At 41.0% G+C, this 22134-nt stretch overlaps 1 protein-coding gene across 2 annotated transcripts in view; it reads right to left on the bottom strand.

Moving 5' to 3' along the window:
• The window catches only part of LOC140728560 (ceramide synthase 6-like), a 292767-nt gene that overhangs the window by 24886 nt on the left and 245747 nt on the right, over positions 1 to 22134 (bottom strand). For both annotated transcript variants that reach the window (XM_073047476.1, XM_073047477.1), the window contains exons 7-8: positions 9958 to 10086; positions 4576 to 4682 (exon numbers count right to left, since the gene is read on the bottom strand). In XM_073047476.1, the coding sequence (XP_072903577.1) occupies positions 4576 to 4682; positions 9958 to 10086 (236 nt within the window). The remainder of the gene's footprint in view (positions 1 to 4575; positions 4683 to 9957; positions 10087 to 22134) is intronic.

Genomic DNA, 22134 nt, shown 5'->3' with positions numbered 1-22134 from the left:
CCCCAAACTCAGCAACATACTAGTAAATTTCAACCTTAGTTATATCTTTCCTATAAGTAGGTGACCAAAACTGCACACAATACTCCAAATTAGGCCTCACCAATGTCTTATACAACTTCAACATAACATCTCATCCCCTTACTCAAAACTTAAACATGATGTGTCAAAAGATTTCTTTATGACCCTATCTACCTTTGACACCACTTTCTACTAAGTATTCACCATACTAAGATTAAAACTAATGGGTTGAAACTGTACTCAAAGTATAAAGAAGAAGTTGTACCTTCATACATTTTTTTTTCTGAAATCGCTGCAGAATGTTACATGCAGATTATAATAAATTGCTGGCAATAAAGTTAGATGACAGAAAGTGAATTGAACACTTCTAGAAAATGTCAAAATGTCAGCAGAGCCAAATGGTAAATTGTTGCTTTAAGCTCTTTGACAGCTAGTAGTTGTTCTTTATGGTGTTTGTCCAACGATTATCCACAACAATCCATTTTATAGAAAGCTATTTTTGTTAACTACAAATTTCTCAAAAATTGCAAGAGTGCAAAGTTACAGATGTCTGCCACATACAGATTTTTTTCTATCTTTCTCTTATAAGCAAGATAGTTAATGACAGACAAGAATTAGAGTTGTTAATCATTAGCAATCTCTGCCTAAATTTGACTTCTCAATTGGTTTGTTTTAATCTAGACATATGGGTAGTGAAATTGGTTTGTGCTTTGTCCATTCTGTTGAATATAAAATGAAAGTTCTGGGTGAAGTCTGTACCAGTGGTAAGGCCTCTATATTATTGGTTCATGTTGCTTAAAATCTATGTTGGCTCATTTCATATGTTTATAAAAGGGTCATGCTCCTATTTCAGGATCCATCAACAAATTCTGTGAAAACTTAGTATGCAGTATATTTTGAGGTTTGACGAATGTCTTTCCCTTTTTCTTTGGCTAGCTTTGAGATCCTCAAAAGGAAGAGGAGTCTGTACTGTTGACCATGCATCAAAGGAACTTGGTTAGGAAACTCACTACGCAACTCTTAACTAATTGAAACTTGTACTTTATTGTCTCTGCTCAAACAACGACGTAACTATGTTGACCCCAGGCTAACAACTTAAAACTCAAATTCTACTGTCCCTTTTGTACCAGTTCTCACTCAGATCACTTTTGCAATTTATAACACTGAAATAGGGGATCTCCCACTGGCCAGACGATCTACTCTTCTTCTCCCAGCCCCTGGCGGTGGGGGGGTTCTTCCTTGTGATGGTGAATCTTTGAAGTTATCACTACCCTACTTTCAAAGCCTCTGTTTTTATATTCATTCCTTAACAGTTCAAATGTTACATTTCTGTGTTATTGGATACAGGGCAAATATAATGTTGGAAAGTGTATGGTCATGCACTTTGGTGGAAGAAATAAACAGGCAGACTATTATTTAAATGGGGAGAGAATTCAATATGCAGAGATACAAAGGGAATCTTTGTGCAAGATACCCTAAAGTTTAACCTCCAGGTTGAGTCAGTTGTGAAGAAGGTGAATGCAATGTTGGCATTCCTTTCTTGAGGTATAGAATATAAGAGCAGGGATGTGATGTTGAGGCTCTCTGAGGCACTCATGAGACCAGACTTGGAATATTGTCTGCAGTTTTGGGCTCCTTATTTTAGAAAGCATATATTGACATTGGAGAGGGTTCAGAGAAGATTCACAAGAATGATTCCAGGAATGAAAGGGTTACTGTATGAGGAACATCTGGCAGCTCTTGGGCTGTATTCCCTGAGGTTCAAGAGAATGAGGGGGGATCTCATAGAATTTTTCTGAATGTTAAAAGGCCTGAACAGATTAGATATAGCAAAGTTATTTTCCATGGTAGGGGATTCCAGACTAGAGGGCACGACTTCAGGATTCAAGGATGGGCTTTTAGAACTGAGATGTGGAGAAATTACTTTAGTCAGAGGGTGGTAAGTCTGGAATTTGTTGCCATGAGCGGTTGTGGAGGCCAAGTCATTGGCTGTATTTAAGGCAGAGATAGATAGTTCTTGATTAGCCAGGGTATCAAAGGGTATGGGGTGAAGGCAAGGGAGTGGAGATGACTGCAAAAATTGGATCAGCCCATGATTGAATGGCGAAGCAGACTTGATGGGCCAAACGGCCTACTTCTGTTCCTATATCTTATCGTTTTATGACTGACCTATAATCCCTTCTTACTGGCTCTGGTCCAAACCAGCAACCATTTATTGCCCTCTTCTGAAAGTGACAACCGATAATTTATGGTACTTCATTTTAAATCAGTTACCAAACCAGTAACCAGCTCCAATCACTCTGGCCAGACACAGACCACACCATTTACAAACCTACATGTATATCTAACCAAAGAACTCCTCACAGCTAACTTCGTATTTGGAAATGATCTCTAGTCCAGCAGATTACCTGGAGCATCATTGTGTCTATCTTAAAACACCAATCAAGCCAAGCAACTCCAGTTCACAAAATGGAGGATGAACAGCAGCTTCACAAAATGGCAGCTTCCATTCCTTCAAACTCATGGCAAGAGCAAAGACAATTGGTTTGTCTACTTCCACTGTCCTCGATCCATTCGAGGTTGACGTTTTCTTCCATATCTTAATTCCCCCATGGCCAAAAATATTTTCTCAGTCAGAAGGAACTTTGGTGAAAAGAATACTTTAGCTGTGAATTTCATGCAGCATTAAGTTACTGAATGATATTTGATTTCTGTATTTTCTCTTGGAAATTTAACCAAAAGATGACATTATAAAACAGTTGCATCTTTTAAGGAGTGCTGACTGGAAGATAAAAATGAATTATTTCTGAAGCTGGGTAGTCTGAGATGAAGGAGCACCATCCAAGCATAGAGTAGCGCTTTATAAGAATCAGGTTAGGAAACATTTCTGCATACCAAGAATACTTATCACTCCTCCAGAAGCGTCGAGTGACATGAAGTCAACTGTAATTTGAAATTGCTAAGTTTAATTAATTAACTTATTTATTGAAATTCAGCACGGTATAGGTCCTTCAGGCCCTAGGAGCTATGCCACCCAGCAATCCCCTGATTTAACCCTAGCTTAATCACGGAACAATTTACAATGACCAATTAACCTACCAAACAGTACGGCTTTGGAACGTGGGAAGAAACCGGAGTACGAGGAGGAAACCCAAACTGTCACGGGGGGAGAATATACAAACTGCTTACAGACAGCGGTGGGAATTTAACCCAGGTTACTGGTTCTGTAAAGCATTGTACTAACTACTATAACACCATGCTGTCCTTAATTTTGATGACAAGGGTAAATGTTTGTCGAACAATGGAGATTACAGAAACAGGTCCTTCTGCCCCCCATGTGTGGGCAAAGGTGCAATGAGGTGGCACATCAGCCAGGAACTCATTAAGACTTGAGGATCTAAATGGTTTCCTATTGTTCCAATAATCAAACAGTCATCTTTAAAGAGTTCAAGATCAAGTTCAGGTCTATTGTCAATCAACCTTATATTTGCATACCATTGTGCTGCCCTTCAGCAAGTGTTTTATGTTAGTTTTTTTTCTATGTGATTAAGCACATTTGGCTTTTATTATGAAATTGAGTTGCTTCAGGTCATTTACTATGTCCTGCGTACAAATACTATGTCCTGTGTAGTCAGGACATAGTAAATAGGAAACCACAATGGGGGGGGGGGGGGAAGGGTAGAAAACCAGAGGATTATGTTTGGAGCTAAAGAATTTTCTGACTAAAGCCGTCTTGTTTTCCAGAAGAAGCATTGCCTGTAAGTTGATGTTACATTGTTTAGAAGTTAATCTAAAGGGATCAATAAGATTATGCTGAAATTGAATGTTATTTTTGAATGTATTAGGCCTAGATGCTAATTGTTCTCACATGCCATTTCCCTGTAGTATTTACTTGTTGGAATGCCATAATATTTACCTGCAGGAAATGTAACTAAGTTCTGACTTACCTTTGTGTGAATGTTAACAATGCAGTGTTTGCACTGTATTTTGTTGTTTTTCAGCTTCCCTCTTTACTATGTCATACCACTGAGAATGCAATAAAAACAAGGAGCTAGGAGGCTATATCCTACTGGTTCCGTCATTTTTGAATGGAGTTTGGTTGACTGTTTAGTTGACATTACATCACCTCAGTGAGGTCAGTATGACCACCATACAAATCAATGGTCCCCTGGAACAAAGTGTACAACACAGTACACGCAACAAATCAAGTAATATTACCACAAATAAATCAACAAATAATAAAATACTAGAATTATTAGCCTAATATTAACAGGATTGCTGTTAGCAGAAATGTACCATCAGCTGATTCCTATTGTATCCTTTGCAATAGTGGCCACATCTGAAAATGATTTCATTTGCTGTGAAGAACTTTGGCTCAACTCAGTAGTGCAAGAAGTGCAGCGTGAGATCCAGTCTTATTTCAAGGAATCTGTGAAATGATGTTGTCTAATTACTTGAGCAGTTTCCAAGATGTTTTTGTATTTTGGCATGTTTATAATAGTCAAACAACAACGTTGTTGTTAAATATATTGTGGTATTAGGTTTATTGTTACTCACCATATTGGGAAAAGACCAAGCCTCGTACTTATGAAGACCAAGCTAAACATTACAAACAGCAGGTCACACAGTCTTTGACATTTGGCATAGTTTGCCATCTTAGCTGCCTGCAAATTAAAAAAAAAGACTGGCTTTGAATGTTCAATATCTGACTAATATCATTGTCTTAAATTTGCTCTCTCCTTAAGAACAAGTAGATGAAAAGTGACACAAGAGTTTATTAGCCTGTGCCTAGTATGACAGTACCAGGATCATTAAACATATCTAATGCCTCGAGATGGGTATATTTCTCACTCAATTACTATCTGTGGATCCAGCTCACAAACACACATTTACTAACACGGCAAGAAGATAGCTTCAGAAAATGGAAATAATGTAGATGAAATACGCAGATAAATTATGAAGCTTTCTTGTACATAAATGTGCAAATAAATTGCACATTCAACAAATGACAGACTGCTTAATCAATGACTAATTCTATTTGCTGCATAGAATAAATAATTTACACCGATCTTTGAAAAATGTAGAAGTTTACCTGAGGGAATTAGCTCAAAATATGTCTATCTTAAACTGGTTATTTGCTATGATGAGACCACCCTCAGGGTGAAGGAGCAACACCTTATAATCTGTCAGGGTACCCTCCAATCTGATGGCATGAATATTGATCTCACCTTCTGGTGAACAAAGTTCTCTCCCCTCACCCTCTATTCCCTACTCTGACCTTTCACGTCTTCTTACGTCTTATTACCTCTCCTGTCCATCATGTTTCCCTTCCTCCTATGGTCCACTCTCCTCTCCTATCAGATTCTTTCTTCTCCAGCCCTTGACCTTTCCGACCCACTTCACTTCTCCTATCACCTTCTAGCTATCCTCCTTCCTCTCCTCCTCCCACCTTTTTATTCTGTTATCTTCCTCCTTTCTCAGTCCTGAAAAAGATTCTTGGCCCAAAATTTCTCATGTTTGTGACTTGCTAGATAAGCTATTAAAATAATCTCCATTAATCATGTCCTGTCTATCAATTTTGTATACCTGTTTTACAATGGTCTGAAGCATTTGTATTATTAATTTTTTTTTACTGAAAGCTGCAGGAATTGTGAATTCCAACTCTGAAAAAAAGCTGAGCTGAGCCTTCCTTTTTCTTTAGTCAACTATATTCTTGTTTGAGAATAAAGAAAAGAAAATAGTTTAACTTAATCTTGATACCTGAAATTCTTTAAATGTTACAGGATTGATTAACATAAGGCTGAAAGAGTACAGAGAAAATTTACAAGGATGTTGCTGGGTCTGGACGACCTGAGTTATAAAGAAAGATTGAATAGGTTAGGACTTTATTCCTTGGAATGTAGAAGATTGAGAGGAGATTTGACAGAGATATATAAAATTATGTGGGGTATAGACAGGGTAAATGCAAGCAAGCTTTTTGCACTGAGGTTGGGTGAGACCACAACTGGAGGTCATGTGTTAAGGGTAAAAGGTGAAAAGTTTAAGGGGAATGTGAGGGGAAACATTTTCACTGAGAGGGTGGTGAGAGTGTAGAATGAGCTGCCAGCACAGGCAGAGCAAGCAAGCTCGATATCAAAGTTTAAGAGAAGTTTGAATACGTACATGGATGGTAGGGGTATGGAGACTAGGGTTCATGTGCAGGTTGGTCAGTCTAGGCAATTTAAATCGTTTGGTATGGACTAAATGGGCTGAAAGGCCTGTTTCTGTGCTGGACTTTTCTATGCCTCTGTGACTTTATGACTTATTCTTACCTGGTGAGTAATGTTCATATCATGAAATAGTTATACACAGTATTTGGTTGGATGAGGCATAAGTATGAACTAGAGTCAGACTCTGTCAATCTGCTCTATTCTTCCCAAAGCAGGCCCTCCACTAAACTTTGCACTTTTAATTTCAGTCACCATTATAACTGATGATACTATCAGTGCTGGTGACGATAGTTTGATAATACTTTGATAGTGGAGTAGGCAGTGGAATACAGAAGGTTCTGGTTAATTGGGTCACTTCAGCACCAGTTCATTTTGGCCCAACTAAGCAGCTGCCCTAAATTAGCCGAAATTTCATGGAAATAATTAAAAATGTATAAAAAAGGCAAACTGTGTTTAATTGAGTAACAAATTATGCATTTAAATGAATTGAAGAACAAATTACAACAATATCAATGCTACTACAGTACTTAAAACTGTGTATTAGTTTGTAATGGTAATTGACGGGAGGAATTTATGCAGTGTCTGCTGTTGTATTCTTTTGATTGTCTGTAAATGACTGAAATCAACACAGACACCTAGCACATGTATTGGACTGCCTTCATACAATGCTTTCAATATTGCATCTTTCAAATCTTCATTTTCATTGTAACATTCAAGATGACTGTCAATACCTTCAAATTCTTCGTAGTCCCTAACTTGTTTTTTTTTAGCGTGTCGCACCAGACAGTCAGCCATTCTTGTCTGGCGCGTGGTGTCAGGATTTGTCTCCTTTCGGATTAAGCGGGTCACGATATGAACGTTCCTGACTCAACTCTTGTATTTTTTACGAGGCCGAATGGCTAGCTCGACGCTCAACCCGGCACAGATGGAAAGCGTGTTCGGGGGTTGCCCGACTTGGATTCGAACTCGGGAGCCTTCGCTCTGGAGTCTGGCGCTGATGCCACTGCGCCACCTGCCGGCCTAACTTGTTGAAGTCATGAAACAGTTTCATTTTCACTTCCAGCAGTTTCTGCCATCTCCAAGCCTGAATACTTGAAACCACAGTGAGCAAGACAATTCTATATTGTCTTACTGCTTGTTTCTTGTCAACTACCAGTGAGAAAAATCACTGCTTTCAGAACAGAAATGATGCAGCTGATGCTATTTAAACATGGTGTAATATCTAACAACCACACAAGTGCACGTGACTGATGCTAGATCGGTAACAGACTCCTGTCCCACTTAAGTGGCATAGTGTTCCAAATAAACTAAGGGAATTCCAGCTATTTGCTTGATTAGTTTTTGTTCTTCAAGAGTTGTCCTAAATTAGTGGCTGTCCCAACTAACCAATAGCCCAATTATGGGAATCCACTGTATATTGGTTGACACTTTATATTATAAAACTGTTCTTTTTTTATTCATTCAGGTAACACCCAAGAATAACTTTGGGATGTATTTTAAAATGTTGGAGAGACTTAAAAATGTTGGGAACACTAAAGAGACTGCAGACACTGGAAATTTAGAGCAACACTTAAAATGCGGGAGGAACTCAATGGACCAGGCAGTATCATTGGAGGGTGAAGGGTAGTTGACATTTTGGGTCAAGACAATTCATCAGGACACTTCATCACCCAAAACATTGACTGTGCCTTATCCACAAAATTTTGTTTGCTGTGATAAAAAATGTGTTAACCTCTTTTGCCAACATGACTCTTTTCAGCAATTTTAATGAATCCCGATTCAGAGTACTTTTCTTCATTAAAAAAATCAGTACATCAGATCAAACTCATTACATTTACCAAAACTAGACTCTAAAATATATTCATAAATCACTAGAGAACATCTGAATTTTCTTGAAGTTTCATTATTTCTTCATATATTTAATGTTGGTTTTGAACCAATGTGAATTGGAAATACAAGATTCATTACTCAGAAATTAACAATACAGATTTGGAAGGCTGCATGACTAATCTCTGGCTTGAACTGAAGCAGTTGCTCTCACTTGGGTGATAGTTGGAGGACCCCTATACATACAACTGTTCCTCATTTTCAAGCTTAATGTGCACTTGTGTCTATATCAATACATGGTCATAATCAGAATACGGGTGCCATGCATTCTTTAGCATTATGCATGAAGAATATCAAGTTAAGTAAGACGATAAAACACTGGAGCGGAATTAGTCCATTCCGCTCGTCAAGTCAGCTCCACCATTTCATCATGGCTGATCAATTTCCCTCTTTATCCCATTCTCCTGCCTTCTCCCCATGACCTTTCATGGCCTGACTAATCAAGAACCCATCATCCTCCGCCTTAAATGCACCCAGTGGCTTGGTCTCTGTATCAATGAATTTCCTAAATTTACCAACCTCTGGCTAAAGAACTTCCTCTACATCTCTGTTCTAAATGAACATCTCTCAATTTAGAGGCAGTGCCCTCTGATCCTAGACTCTTCCATCCGATGAACCATTCTCTTCACATACATTCTATCTAGGCCTATCAACATTCCATAGGTTTCAATGAGATTGAAGAACAGTGCATTTGCAATGGCCGTAGGATTGACTTTGACAGCACAAAACTACTGTGCCACGCCAATAGCTTTTGGGACCACCTGATGAAGGAAGCCATTGAAATAAGACTTGACGAAAATAATTTTAACAAAGACAAAGGTCTCTCTTTAAGTAAGAACTGGAATTTGATCGTAAACAAAGTGGAATAGTGTAAATTTGATTGGATAAGGACTGGCTAATCGGGGGAACAGACACCGGGGTATAAATACCACCCAACTAGACATGTCCAGGTATCATCTCTGATAAAGATGGCAGAGTTTGTCATCGCAAAATCAGTCAAAATTGATATCTATACTTGGATGTAAGCCTGAGAAAGTTCATTCATTAATCTAGGCAATTTCTTATATTGGATAACAGTTTCAGGCAAATGCCAAACAAGCTCACTGAGTAACCCTAACAAATGAGAGGAAGCTCACTTATAGCATAGGGGGTTTGGAAAGCAGTCAGTAATAATGAAAAAGGGCTTACATAAACAGAAAAAAAATAAGCAATTCCGATTTCCATTCCATTTCGGATGTGTCTATCCATGGCCACCCACCGTCAAGGTGGAGGAGCAACACCTTATATTCCGTCTGGTTACCCTCCAACCTGACGGCATAAATATCAATTCCTCGTGGTGAACAAAAATTAATCGCCCCTCATCTCTATTCCCCACTCTGACCTTTTATTTCTTCTCACCTGCGTATTACTTCCCCCTGGGTCCCCTCCACTTCCCTTTCTTCTATTGTCCACTTGCCTCTCCTATCAGATTTGTTCTTCTTTGGCCCTTGACTTGCCCACTCACTTGGCTTCACTTATCACCTTCCAGCTAGCCTCTTTCCCCTCCTCCCACCTTCTAATTCAGGCCTCTGATTCCTTCTCTCTCAGTCCTGAAGAAGGGTCTCAGCCCAAAACGTCAACTGTTTACTCTTTTCCAAAAGACCTGCTGAGTTCCTCCAGAATTTTGTGAATGAAGCAAAACTAACTACTGGAAGTATAACTACTGCATGTTTTGTGACTTTTCTTTTCCATTTCACAAAATATTATCAGTATGGATTTTTTTTATAAAGTGGCATTGCAGGCATGATAATGCCCAGTTATAATGTTAATAACGATTATTAAAAGTAATGAGCACTTCCCTTACCTCTAACAGAAAGTCAGCTGCATCGTGAAGGCACAGGACCAATGTTCCCACTCGCACCATGTTGTTAACGTATGAAAAAGTTATAAGCGCTATTGTTGCAACGTGATGCAAAAACATAATGGCAAAATCCTACAAGAAGAAGAAAAGCTGGGTAACAACTTTATACAATAACAACTGTCCAATGCAGAGCAAGCTTGGAATGAAAACTCCATTCGATGGTCTTTGGATACTGTATATCTTTGGGTGACTATTTGCCGAAAAGAACAATTTGAACCCATCTCCAGACGGTTTACAAACATCTCACATATCAACTTGTTGCAAGAGGAAAGAATTAGTCATAGAGTCTGTTGTAACTGTGAACAAAGTCACCGGAGAGACACTGAAGCTCAAGGATACAGAACTATTTTATTCAGCAGAAATAAGCACCAGGCATCATACTGAAACAATCTTGGAAGGAGAAGCCTGCTCGACCCAATATTACACTATATTTTACAAAGGTAACAGCAGGACAAATCTATAGTTACAATGTATCTACAGTGCTTCCTTTGAATTACATATAATTTTTAAACACCCCCTTCGCTGCTCACTCAAGACACCCAAAGTAAATGTTAATCGCCACTGACTCCAGGCTGCATCCATACATCTGCAGGGGCATCTGAGGTCTAATTGTTCTGAGCTGTATTTTAAATTCAATCTGCAATCCACATTCAAATCTGAAGACTGGTTGCTGTGAAATTAATATTTGCTGTATACCCTCACTCCAGAATATGCGCTAACAGAGTTTTACAGCACAGAAACAGATTCTCAAACCACTGAGTCCACACAGAATATTAGACAAGCAGTTACACTAGTTCCTATCAACTACTCTGAGATTCTACCACTCACGTAAGTATCAGGACCGATTAGCCTACTAATCCACACCTTTGGGATGTGAGAGGAAACTGGACCTTCCAGAGGAAACCATTGTGGTCATTGGGGGAACGTGCAAATCCCACGCAGACTATACCCGAGATCAGGATTAAAGCTGAGTCGTTGGAGCTATGAAGTTTCATTGGTCCTGCCACTGTGCTTCCAAGTTATTGAAGTCTTTTTTTGTTTTATGTCTGAATTCTTTGGTTTCAATTTTTACGTTACACATTTGGACTTTAAATGCAAAAATCGGTCCTGCAATACTGCTATCCCAGTTCTTGGCTAAAAAGCTTGCTTAATTTGTTATTTTGTTCAAATGGTGTTGGTTCCTTGTCACTTTGCAGAACATGGTTGCATTTCATAAAGGACAACAAGTGACACAATTATGGAAGAAAAAGACCAAAAGAAAACAGAAATAATTTCCATGAGGATTGTCAGAATTTAGCAGTTAGCTTGTTTCACACCACTGAACAGACACTTAGATTCTCAACGTAGATGACACAAAGAAAGTTGTCCTCTATTGTTTCATCCATAGGTATTATTCTGAAGTTGGGAAGGACATAACATCAAAAAAGTATTATGTAAGAACCAAAAGGATTAAGCACCTTCTGTTGGACATGAAATGTCCTCATCGAGGGATCAGCAGTGGGAAGGGTGAGCAGTTTTATGTTTTTGGGTGTCAACGTCTTAGAGGACCTATCTTCAGTATATGATGGGTTCAACATATGGATTCCAGCGGCCCAATCAAAGGCAGGAACAGGCCGCAGCGACGAGGTTTCTCACAAGTCAGCGACCTTGTTTAAAAGGAGAACTTAGCGGATGTTTGGGCTCATTCTGATGGCCAGTCAGCAGCAGGAGCAGGCCACGGTGTCGAGGTTTCTTGCTGGAAGGTGATGCTCAGAAGGGGCAGCCATTGTCTAGAGTAGGCCAGCGGTGTGAGTAGGTGTGTCAGGCTTTGGCTCAAAGGAGGCTTCGGATCAGAAGAGGTGTTGACTCTGGGTAAATTTCTCTTAGGGTTCACTTTTTTGTTCTCTTACTGTACCTAGTGTAGTAAATGGCCGTTGCATGTTCTTCATGCTGGATGTTGGAGTCCTGGGAGACCCAGAGTCTCCCAGGGAACTACGTCAGCATGAAGTGCATCTAGCTGAAGTTTCCTGAAGACCGCGTTAGGGATCCGGAGCAGCAGCTGGAAGACCTTCAGCTTTAACAGGAGAGTGAGGAGATAATCGATCAGAGTTACAGGGAAGTAGTCATCCTGAATTTGCAGGAGGCGAGTAGCTGGGTGACTGTCAGGAGAATTGAAAATTTCTCCTGAAGGCCCTGCAGTTAGGACTGTAGCCAGAGCACCCCTGTAGCCATTCCCCTCAATAATAAGAATACTGTTTTGGAAAAACGAGGAGGTTGGATAGATGTATTCCAAACCCCAGAAGTACTCAAATGGCAAAATAGTACAACCATGACAGACAAGGGAAGTCAAAGCTAATATAGAAGCAAAAGAGAGGGCATACAACAAAGAAAAAATTAGCAGGAAGATAGAGGATTGGGAAGCTTTTAAAACGTACAGAGAGCAACTGAAAGAATCATTAAAAGGGAAAAGATGAGATATGAAAGCAAGCTAGCAAACAATATCAAAGTGGATAGTAAAAACTTTTTCAAGTATGTAAAAAATAAAAGAGAGATGAGAATAGATATAGGACCTCTGGAAAATGAGGCTGGAAAAATAATAATGGGGGACAAGGAGATGGCTGATGAACTAAATGAGTATTTTGCATCAGTCTTCACTGTGGAAGACACTAGCAGTGTGCCTGATGTTGTAGTGTGTGAGGGAAGAGAAGTGAGTGCAGTTACTATTACAAGGGAGAAGATACTCAAAAAGCAGAAAGACATGAGGGTACATAAGTCATCCAGAACTGATGAATTGTACTCTAGGGTTCTGAAAAAGGTAGCGGTAGAGATTGTGTTGACATTAGTAATGATCTTTCAAAAGTCATTGGACTCTGACATGGTGCCAAAGGACTAGAAAATTGTAAATGTCACTCCACTCTTTAAGAAAGGAGGAAGGCAGCAGAAAGGAAATTACAGACCAGTTAGCCTGACCTCAGTGGTTGGGAAGATGTTAGAGTCAATTGTTAAGGATGAGGTTATGGAGTACTTGGTGACACAGGACAAGATAGGACGAAGTCAGCATGGTTTCCTTAAGGGAAAATCTTGACTGATGAACCTGTTGGAATTCTTTGAGGAGATTACAAGTAGGATAGATAAAGGGGATGCAGTGGATGTTGTACATTTGGACTTCAGAAGACCTTTGACAAGGTGCCACACATGAGGCTGCTTACCAAGTTAAGAGCCCATGCTATTACAGAAAAGTTACTGACATGTTAGAACATTGACTGATTGGTAGGAGGCAGCATGTGGGAATAAAAGGATCCTTTTCTGGTTGGCTGCCAGTGACAAGTGGTGCTCTCCAGAGGTCAGTGTTGGGACCACTTCTTTTTATGCTGTAATCAATGATTTAGACAATCGAATAGATGACTTTGTTGCCAAGTTTGCATTTGGTACAAAGATTGGTGGAGGGACAGTTAGTGTTGCAGAAACAGGTAGGCCGCAGAAGGACTTAGACAGATTAGGAGAATGGGCAAAAGAGTGGCAAATGGAATACAATGTTGGAAAAAGCATGGTCATGCAATTTGGTAGTAGAAATAAATGTGCAGACTATTTTTAAAATGGGGAGAAAATCCAAAAATCTGAAATGCAAAGAGACTTGGGAGTCCTTGTGCAGAACACCCTGAAGGTAACTTGCAGGTAGAGTCAGGAAGGCAAATACCATGTTAGCATTCATTTCAAGAAATCTAGAATACAAGAGCAAGGATGTGATGCTGAGGCTTTATAAGGCACTGGTGAGTTCTCACCTTGAGTACTGTGAACAGTTTTGTGTCCCTCATCTTAGAAAAAATGATTCCAGGAACTAAAGGGTTATCATACAAGGAACATTTGATATCTCTGGGTCTGTACTCACTGGAATTTAGAAGGATGGGGGGGGGGGGTGATCTCATTGAAACCTTTTGAATGTTGAAAGGCCTAGGCAGAGTAGATGTGGAGAGGATGTTTCCCATGGTGGAGGAGTTAATGGCAAGAGAGCACAGCTTCAGGGTAGATCGGTGTCTATTTAAAGCAGAGATGTAGAGAATTATTTTTTAGCTAGAGAATGGTGAATTTGACAGATTTGTTGCTGCAGGTGGCCGTGGAGGCAGATTACGATAGAGATTGATGGGTTCTTGATTGGCCACACCGTCAAAGGTTATGGGGTGAAGGGCAGGGAGTAGGGCGGGGGGTGAAGGATCAGCCATGATTGAATAGCAGAGCAGACTCGATGCTCCTATGTCTTATGGTCTTATGGGCTTATAATGATCTAATTACCAAGAAGGCATGACTGTGGCTATATTTCATTAGGAGTTTGAGGACACTTGGTATGTCTCAAATAATCTTACAAGTTTCTACAGATGTACTACTGAGAGCATTATAACAGGTTGCATTACTGTCTGGTATGGAGGGGCGGGGCCACTGTACAGATTCAGAAAAAAAGCTGCAGAAAGTTGTAAGCTCAGCCAGCTCCATCATGGTCATTAGCCTCCCCGTCACCCAGGACCTGCTCTCCTCTCATTGCAACCACCAAGGAGGAGGCACAGGAGCCCGAAGGCACACACTCGATGATTTAGAAACAGCTCCTTCTCTTCCACCATCAGAAATCTGAACAGATAATGAACCTATGACCACTACCTCACTTTTTTCCCTCCTTGCACTACTTATAATAATTTATTGTTTTGTTATATTATTATGTATTGTAGCATTAAACCTGATTCTGATTTTGAAATGTTGCAAGTACCATTTCACAGGAGATAATGTAAGTCTGTGTTCTCATCAAAGGGATGAAGGTCTTGCATGTTTTGCTCCGAGAGCTTCACAGTCTAATTAGCAGTCTTCCAGTTTATACACTAGTATGCATTTCAAAGAGACAAGAACCATGTAGTTGTTCAAAATTCAAAGTAATCTTATTATCAGAGTATGTATATGTCACTATATAGAACCCTGAGATTCATTTTCTTGCAGGCATTCACCATAGAACCAATAAGTACAACAGAATCAATGAAAAATTACAAGGGTAATAACTGTTCCTGAACTTGGTATGTGGGACCTAGGGCTTCTGAATCTCCTTCTCGATGGCAGCAGTGAGAAGAGAGCATGGCCTGGATGATGGGGTTCCTTGATGATGTGTGCTGCTCTTTGTAGATGTGATCAATGCTGGGTAGGGATTTTCCTGTGATGGACTGGGCTGTAGCCACCACTTCGTTTATGCCTTTCTATTTTTTGGCACTGGTGTTTCCATACCAGGCTATGATGCAACTCGTCAGGATACTCTCCAAAGTCCATCTATAAAAGTTAGCAAAAGTTTTAGATGACATGCTGAATTTGCACAAACTTCTAAGAAAGTAGAGGCACTGCTGTGCCTTCTTTTAAATGGTTCAAAAGTGCTGGTTCTTTAAATTCACCCAGGAATTTAAAGTTACTGACCCTCTCCACCTCCCACTCCCAATGAGGACTGGCTCAATTTCATCCTCCTGTGGTCAATAATCAGCTGTTGATTTTGTTGATGTTCAGTTGAAGGTTGTTGTGGCACCATGCAAACAGATTTTCAGTCTCCGTCCTATATGCCAATTCATTACCACCTTTGGTTCAGCCAACAACAGTGGTATCATCAGCAAACTTAAAAGTGGTGCTGGAGCTGTACGTTGCCTCACAGTCATAAATATAAAGTGAGTGGAGCTGACTGAATGCACGCTTGGGTTCTGAAGGAAGTAGCTGGAGAGATTGTGGAGGCATTAACAATAATTTTTCAAGACGGGAAAATTGCAAATGTTACTCCGCTATTTAAGAAGGGTGGGAAGCAGACGAAAGGAAACTGTAGACCTGTTAGCCTGACATCAGTGGTTGGGAAGTTGTTGGAATCGATTGTTACAGATGAGATTACGGAGTACCTGGAGGCACATGACAAGATAGGCCAAAGTCAGCATTGTTTCCTGAAAGGAAATTCCTACCTGACTAACCTACTGCAATTTTTTGAGGAAATTACAAACAAGGTAGACAAAGGAGATGCAGTAGATGTGGTGTACTTGGATTTTCAGAAGGCCTTTGACAAGGTGTCGCACATGAGGCTGTTTAGCAAGATAAGACCCTATGGAATTACAGGGCAGTTACTAGCATGAGTGGGGCATTGGCTGATCAGCAGAAAACAGAGAGTGGGAATAAAGGAATCCTATTCTAGCTGGCTGCTAGTTACCAGTGGAGTTCCACAGGGGTTGGTGTTGGGACCATTTCTTTTTGTCAAAGATGTGGACTATGGGATTAATGGATTTGTAGCTAAATTTGCTGCTGATACAAAGATAGGTGGAGGAGCAGGTAGTATTGAGGAAACAGAGCCTGCAGAGAGACTTAGATAGCTTAGGGGAATGAGTAAAGAAGTGGCAAATGAAATGCAATGTGGGAAAGTGTATGGTCATGCACTTTGGTGGAAGAAATAAAGGGGCAGACTATTATTTAGATGGGGAGAGAATTCAAAATGCAGAGATACAAAGGGACTTGGGAGTCCTTGTGCAGGATACCCTAAAGGTTAACCTCCAGGTTGAGTCAGTGGTGAAGAAGGCGAATGCAATCTCAGCATTCATTTCTAGAGGTATAGAATATAAGAGCAGGGATGTGATGTTGAGGCTCTATAAGGCACTTTTGAGACTACACTTGGAGTATTGTGTGCAGTTTTGATTTCCTTACTTTAGAAAGGATATACTGACATTGGAGAAGGTTCAGAGGAGATTCACAAGAGTGATTCCAGGAATGAAAGGGTTACAGTATGAGGAATATCTGGCAGCTCTCGGGCTGTATTCCCTAGAGTTCAGGGGAATGAGGGGGGATCTCATAAAAGCATTCTGAATGTTAAAAGGGCTGAACAGATTAGATACGGCAAAGTTATTTCCCATGGTAGGGGAGACTAGGTCAAGAGAGCATGACTTCAGAATTGAAGGACGTCCATTTAGAACTGAGATGCAGAGAAATTACTTTCGTCAGAGGGTGGTAAATCTGTGGAATTTGTTGCCATGAGCAGCTGTGGAGGCCAAGTCATTGGGTGTATTTAAGGCAGAGATAGGTTCTTGATCAGCCAGGGCATCAAGGGGTACGGGGAGAAGGCAGGGGAGTGGGGATGACTGGAAGAATTGGATCAGCCCATGATTAAATGGTGAAGCAGACTCGATGGGCCGAATGGCTTACTTCTGCTCCTATATCTTATGGTCTTACAGTTTTAAGTCAAGAAGGGAATGGCTGGGGCGAAAGGGGCCATGTTCAGAGGGGAATGGGTAAGTTATCTGACAGTAGAATGTGCAAGCAGCTTATAACTACCAATCAATAGTCTTAAATTTTGTCAGTTCTGTGGGATCTTCAGGACATTAGTTGACTCTATCCTGTTCTAACTGCCAGAATCTTAAAGGATTTCGGCAATCTCAAGATTTTAATTTATGAGTTATGCTCTTGATTCCCCAATTCCAATTTAATCTAATGTAAGGAAACCATGCTAGACATTGCATTCTGTGTATGGATGGTAGAACTAGGAGAAATGCTTTGTGAAATGGCCTTCCTAAATGTGCTTCAGCTTCTAAGTAACCTATTTACAAAAATACTGCTATTGAACTGTGTATATTGCACATTGAATGTGAAGCATCTGACCAGTTAGAATGCAATTCTGTGAATCTATTTTGGATGTGTTGTGGCATCTTGTCCAATAAATAACTGAAAGATGCAATTTGTTTCGTCAGCTGCTGAATCACATCCAAAATAAATCTGTTAAGCTAAAAACTCAATCCCTTTCTGAGAAACAGTACAAATTTTGGAAAGACATTGTTAGCAGCAGTGTATCACCCATTCTTTCGGGGAAGATTCAGAGGGTGAAGATTTTCTTTCTGCACATTTGCTCATAGGGCTGCCAGTTGTAGGCATGTTTATCATTTTGCTACACGTCTGTAAAAAAGAAAGCTTCCATCACAGAGGATAAAATAAACCACTAAGAAGATCTTAAGCCTTCATTGAACACAGCCTCCATACGTACATACCAATCATAACAATCTGCCTGAAATCATTATGAAACATGAGCAAATATGTGTGCAGATACTTGCAGCTTTGACAGGCGGGGAGGGGTTTTCAAAGATTGGCTTGTCACAAGTCTTTCTCAAATGGAGATTGAGGAGTAAAGCAGGAAGTTTCTCACAATCAGCACTCACAAGGGACTGTTCCAGTGTAATCGACTCATGTTTGGCATCACATCAGTTCCAGCAATTTGGCAAAGAACAATGGAAAGTGCTCCAAGATATCCCAGGAAAACAATGTTACCGTGATGACATCATTGTGACAGGCAAAAATGATAAGGAGCACATCCAGAACGTTGGTGAAGTGTTTCCCAGACTGAGTGAGTATAGTCTGCGTGCAAAGAGAGAGAAATGTGAGTTTTTCAAGAATGAAATCTCATATTGTGGACATGTCATTGACAAGCAAGACTTCCATAAGTCACAAGAGAAGACTGAAGCAGTGCTACAGGCACCTAACCTGGAAAATGTGTCACAACTCAGGTCATACTTGGGCCTTGTAAACTACTACCACTGGTTTCTCCCAAATGTTGCTACAGTGCTGCATCCAATGAACACACTGTTACAGACAGGTGCAAAGTGGGAATGGTCAGAAATTGAATTGAATTTTGGTTTATTGTCATTTAGAAACCACAACTGCAATGCAGTTAAAAAATGAAACAACGTTCCTCCAGAATGATATCACAAAAGCACACGACAAAACAGACTACACCAGAAAACCCACATTACGTTTGGCAATCCCCAAATCCAGAATCCAGAGAGGCTGCTGCGTATTAATATCGCGCTACCATCTTAGCGCGTTCCCCGGAAAGGAGCTCCAAACCCACCAGACAAAACAAGACTACCCAGACACACCAAGTCAAGAGACCATCTCTACCACTCAACAAACCAAAAACTAAAGCTACAAGACCTATACAAAACCACGTATTTACAACAGTGCAAACAATACCATAATTGATTAAAAAAAACAGACCATGGGCACAGTAAAAATAGTCCAAAGATGTTAAAAGACTGTAAGTTCGAAAGAAACCACCACACGGTTTCCACAAGTCCTCAGGGTCCCGATAGACTCGTCATCCCACGCAGGCAGCAGAAGGGAATACCCCCACTATGGACTTCTATGGTGCCGGACTCAGCCTCGCAGACACAGCACACAGTGGAAGCACCCCCGACCACAGTGGACTCCGAGTCCATCGAACCTCCGAGCCTCCGACCATCTCCTCCAGCACAGCCTCTCTGAGCACCATCCCCTGCCGAGCGCACTACAATGCCTCTGCCACCGGCCACCGGCAACGCGACCACAAGGACTGGGGGCCTGTTCTTCCCAGCAGAGACCCGGACCTGACAACAGCAGCAGCAATGAAGAAGGCCTTCCTGGAGATTTCCAGATGTTCCCCCGTGCTCTCACATCCGTTTTTCATCAGATTAGGATTGTGCACAGCACCCCGCTTGACAAGAAAGATGTGAGACATCTTTCAAGGAAACAAAAGAGACTAATAACATCTGATGAACTGTTCACCCATTATGACCCACCCCTGCCCATCAGACCGACATGTGATGCATCCCATTATGGCACTGGAGCCATTTTGTCACACACTATGAAAGATGGATCTGAACATCTGATTGTGTTTGCTTCAAGATCACTGACGAGCGCAGAATGCAACTACACACAAATCGACTGAAAGACCCTTAGTCTAGTATGGGGAATAAAGAAGTTCCACCACTACCTTTACGGACAAAAGTTTACGCTAGAGACAGATCACCAGCTCCTTGTGTCTATTTTCACTCCCAGGAAGTGAATTCCAGTAGATGACTGCCCACTTTTATGATATAGAGTGCAAGGGTACCAAGCAACACAGCAACGCTGATGGCTTGTCAATTCTTCCACTACTGGCAATTGAAGAAGAAAAGTCTTCATACAGTGACCCAGCAGAAATGTTCCTCACTACATTGGTGAACCAGTGATTGGTACCAAATTCCAAAATACAAAGGGAAACAAGGAATGGTCTAGCATTGTCAAAAGTCTGTGAGATCACAATGCAAGGTCTGGCCAGCTCATGGCAACCCTATGTGTCCAGAGTTCTCAGGGAGATGAGAGCAACTGTTGGTATGTCAAAGAACACTGTTGTGTGGACTATGCGTTGTGGTTCCCTCTAAACTGCCCACCAGAGTGTTAGACAATCTGCATGAAGGACACTTGGGTACACAGTTAAGATGAAGCATCTTGCCTGGAGTTATGTGTGTGGTGGCCGGGAATATATAAACAGTTTGAAGACTTGGCCAAAAGCTGTTTGGGATGCCAAAATGTTCAAAGTGCACTCCTACAGGCAGTGTCACACCCATGGGAGTGGCTGTCATCTCCATGGCAAAGAGTACACGTATTAAAGGAGGTGTACGGCCGTCCTTCCCTCCGTTAGCCTGCAGGTCATCCTTGGGCAAGGAATAGCACCTGCTTACCACCCCCCCCCCACCCCCAACCCGGATCTATGTCATGTGATGCAAGGCAGCAGTTGGTGCATATCACAAATCCCCGTTATGCGACCACTGATGCCAGGCAGATAACCTCTGAAGAGAATTGATAATGCCTGGGGTCACCCATCTTGGAAAGACGCTGCCCAGAAGAAGGCAATGGCAAATGACTTCTGCAGAAAAATTTGCTAAGAACAATCAAGGTGAAGACCATGATTGTCTGCGTCATACAACACGGCACACAGTGAATGAATGAATGATTTGTTAATATGTTTTATTGTAAATGTATAAAATATATATACTGTGTATACTTGTATATTATATTATATTATAGTAACTTTTATGTATTGCACTGTTGTGTCAGAATCAGGTTTAATATCATTGGCAAATTAAATAAGCAGAGCAAAAACAGAAATAAAGTAGTGAGGTAGTGGTCGTTGATTCAATGTTCATGCAAAATTCAAATTGCGGAGGGGAAGAAGCTGACCCAGAATTGTTGATTGTGTGCCTTCAGGCTTCTGTACCTCCTTCCTGATGGCAGCAACAAGAAGAGGGCGTATCTTGGGTGATGGGGGTCCTTAATGATGGATGCCGCCTTTCTGAGGTATTGCTCCTTGAAGATGTCCTGGATACTATGGAGGCTAGTACCCGTGATGGGGCTGACTAAGTTTCCAACTCCCTGCAGCTTACTTTGATCCTGCGCAGTAGACCCCCTCCCATACCAGACAGTGAACAATATATCACTGCTGCGATACGTATTGCTGTGACAAAACAATGAATTTCATGATATTTGTTGGTGATAATAAAACTGATTTTGATTCTGATTCAAATAATCACTACACTTAGTAACTGAGGACTGTTATGCCCGCAGCCCCCTCCTTTGTGAGAATCACAAGATCACTATTGGGTTGGGTCAGGGGACCCAGGAAATGAGAGAGAGACGTGCAAAATGCCTCGTTCCCCGGCGATGTAAAACTACGAGACATGGCCATTGTCTCCTGAAGACAATGTTTGTGGATTGGGGACTATGCTACGTGCATGCCCTCGGGCAAAGGGGGCTGGTTGAGAGAGAGAGATTGCATCACCCCCAACCTGATTGACATCTACGACCCTGCGAGTCAGGATAAAAGAGGGGCTGTAGGAACAGCCCCTCAGACGCACCAGAAGAAACACTAGCGATCCTGTAATAGCGGGAAGCCATTTGAAGGAGGCCATGTGCGTTCTGTTCCATTGCCTGGAACTGGTGGCTGGTACCACGGAAAACGGCTTTTAACTAACAACGGGGAAACCAACTCCCCCGACTCAAAGGATTGGCATCATAAAAGACCTGGACAAGTTTAAAACCGTCTCTCTTAAACCCAAAGAGCTGCAGCTTGAATGACAGTGACTTTTATATTTCCATCCGACAATACATTATCCCCTAGACAACGATAGAGCTATTTCTTATTGATCATTATTATATCCGCGCTTTTAGATTTAGTACTGACGATGTATATTATCTGTATGTTTGCATTAATCATATTTTTGTGCCCCTTTATCAATAAATACTTTTAAAAATAGTACCATCAGACTTCAACGGACCTCTCTATCTTTGCTGGTAAGTGACCCAGTTACG

This window comes from Hemitrygon akajei, chromosome 5 (genome assembly GCF_048418815.1).
Source record: "Hemitrygon akajei chromosome 5, sHemAka1.3, whole genome shotgun sequence".
Lineage (NCBI taxonomy): Eukaryota > Metazoa > Chordata > Chondrichthyes > Myliobatiformes > Dasyatidae > Hemitrygon > Hemitrygon akajei.
The sequence above is the reverse complement of the archived record's forward strand: the minus strand, read 5'-3'. Positions and strand labels throughout refer to the sequence as shown.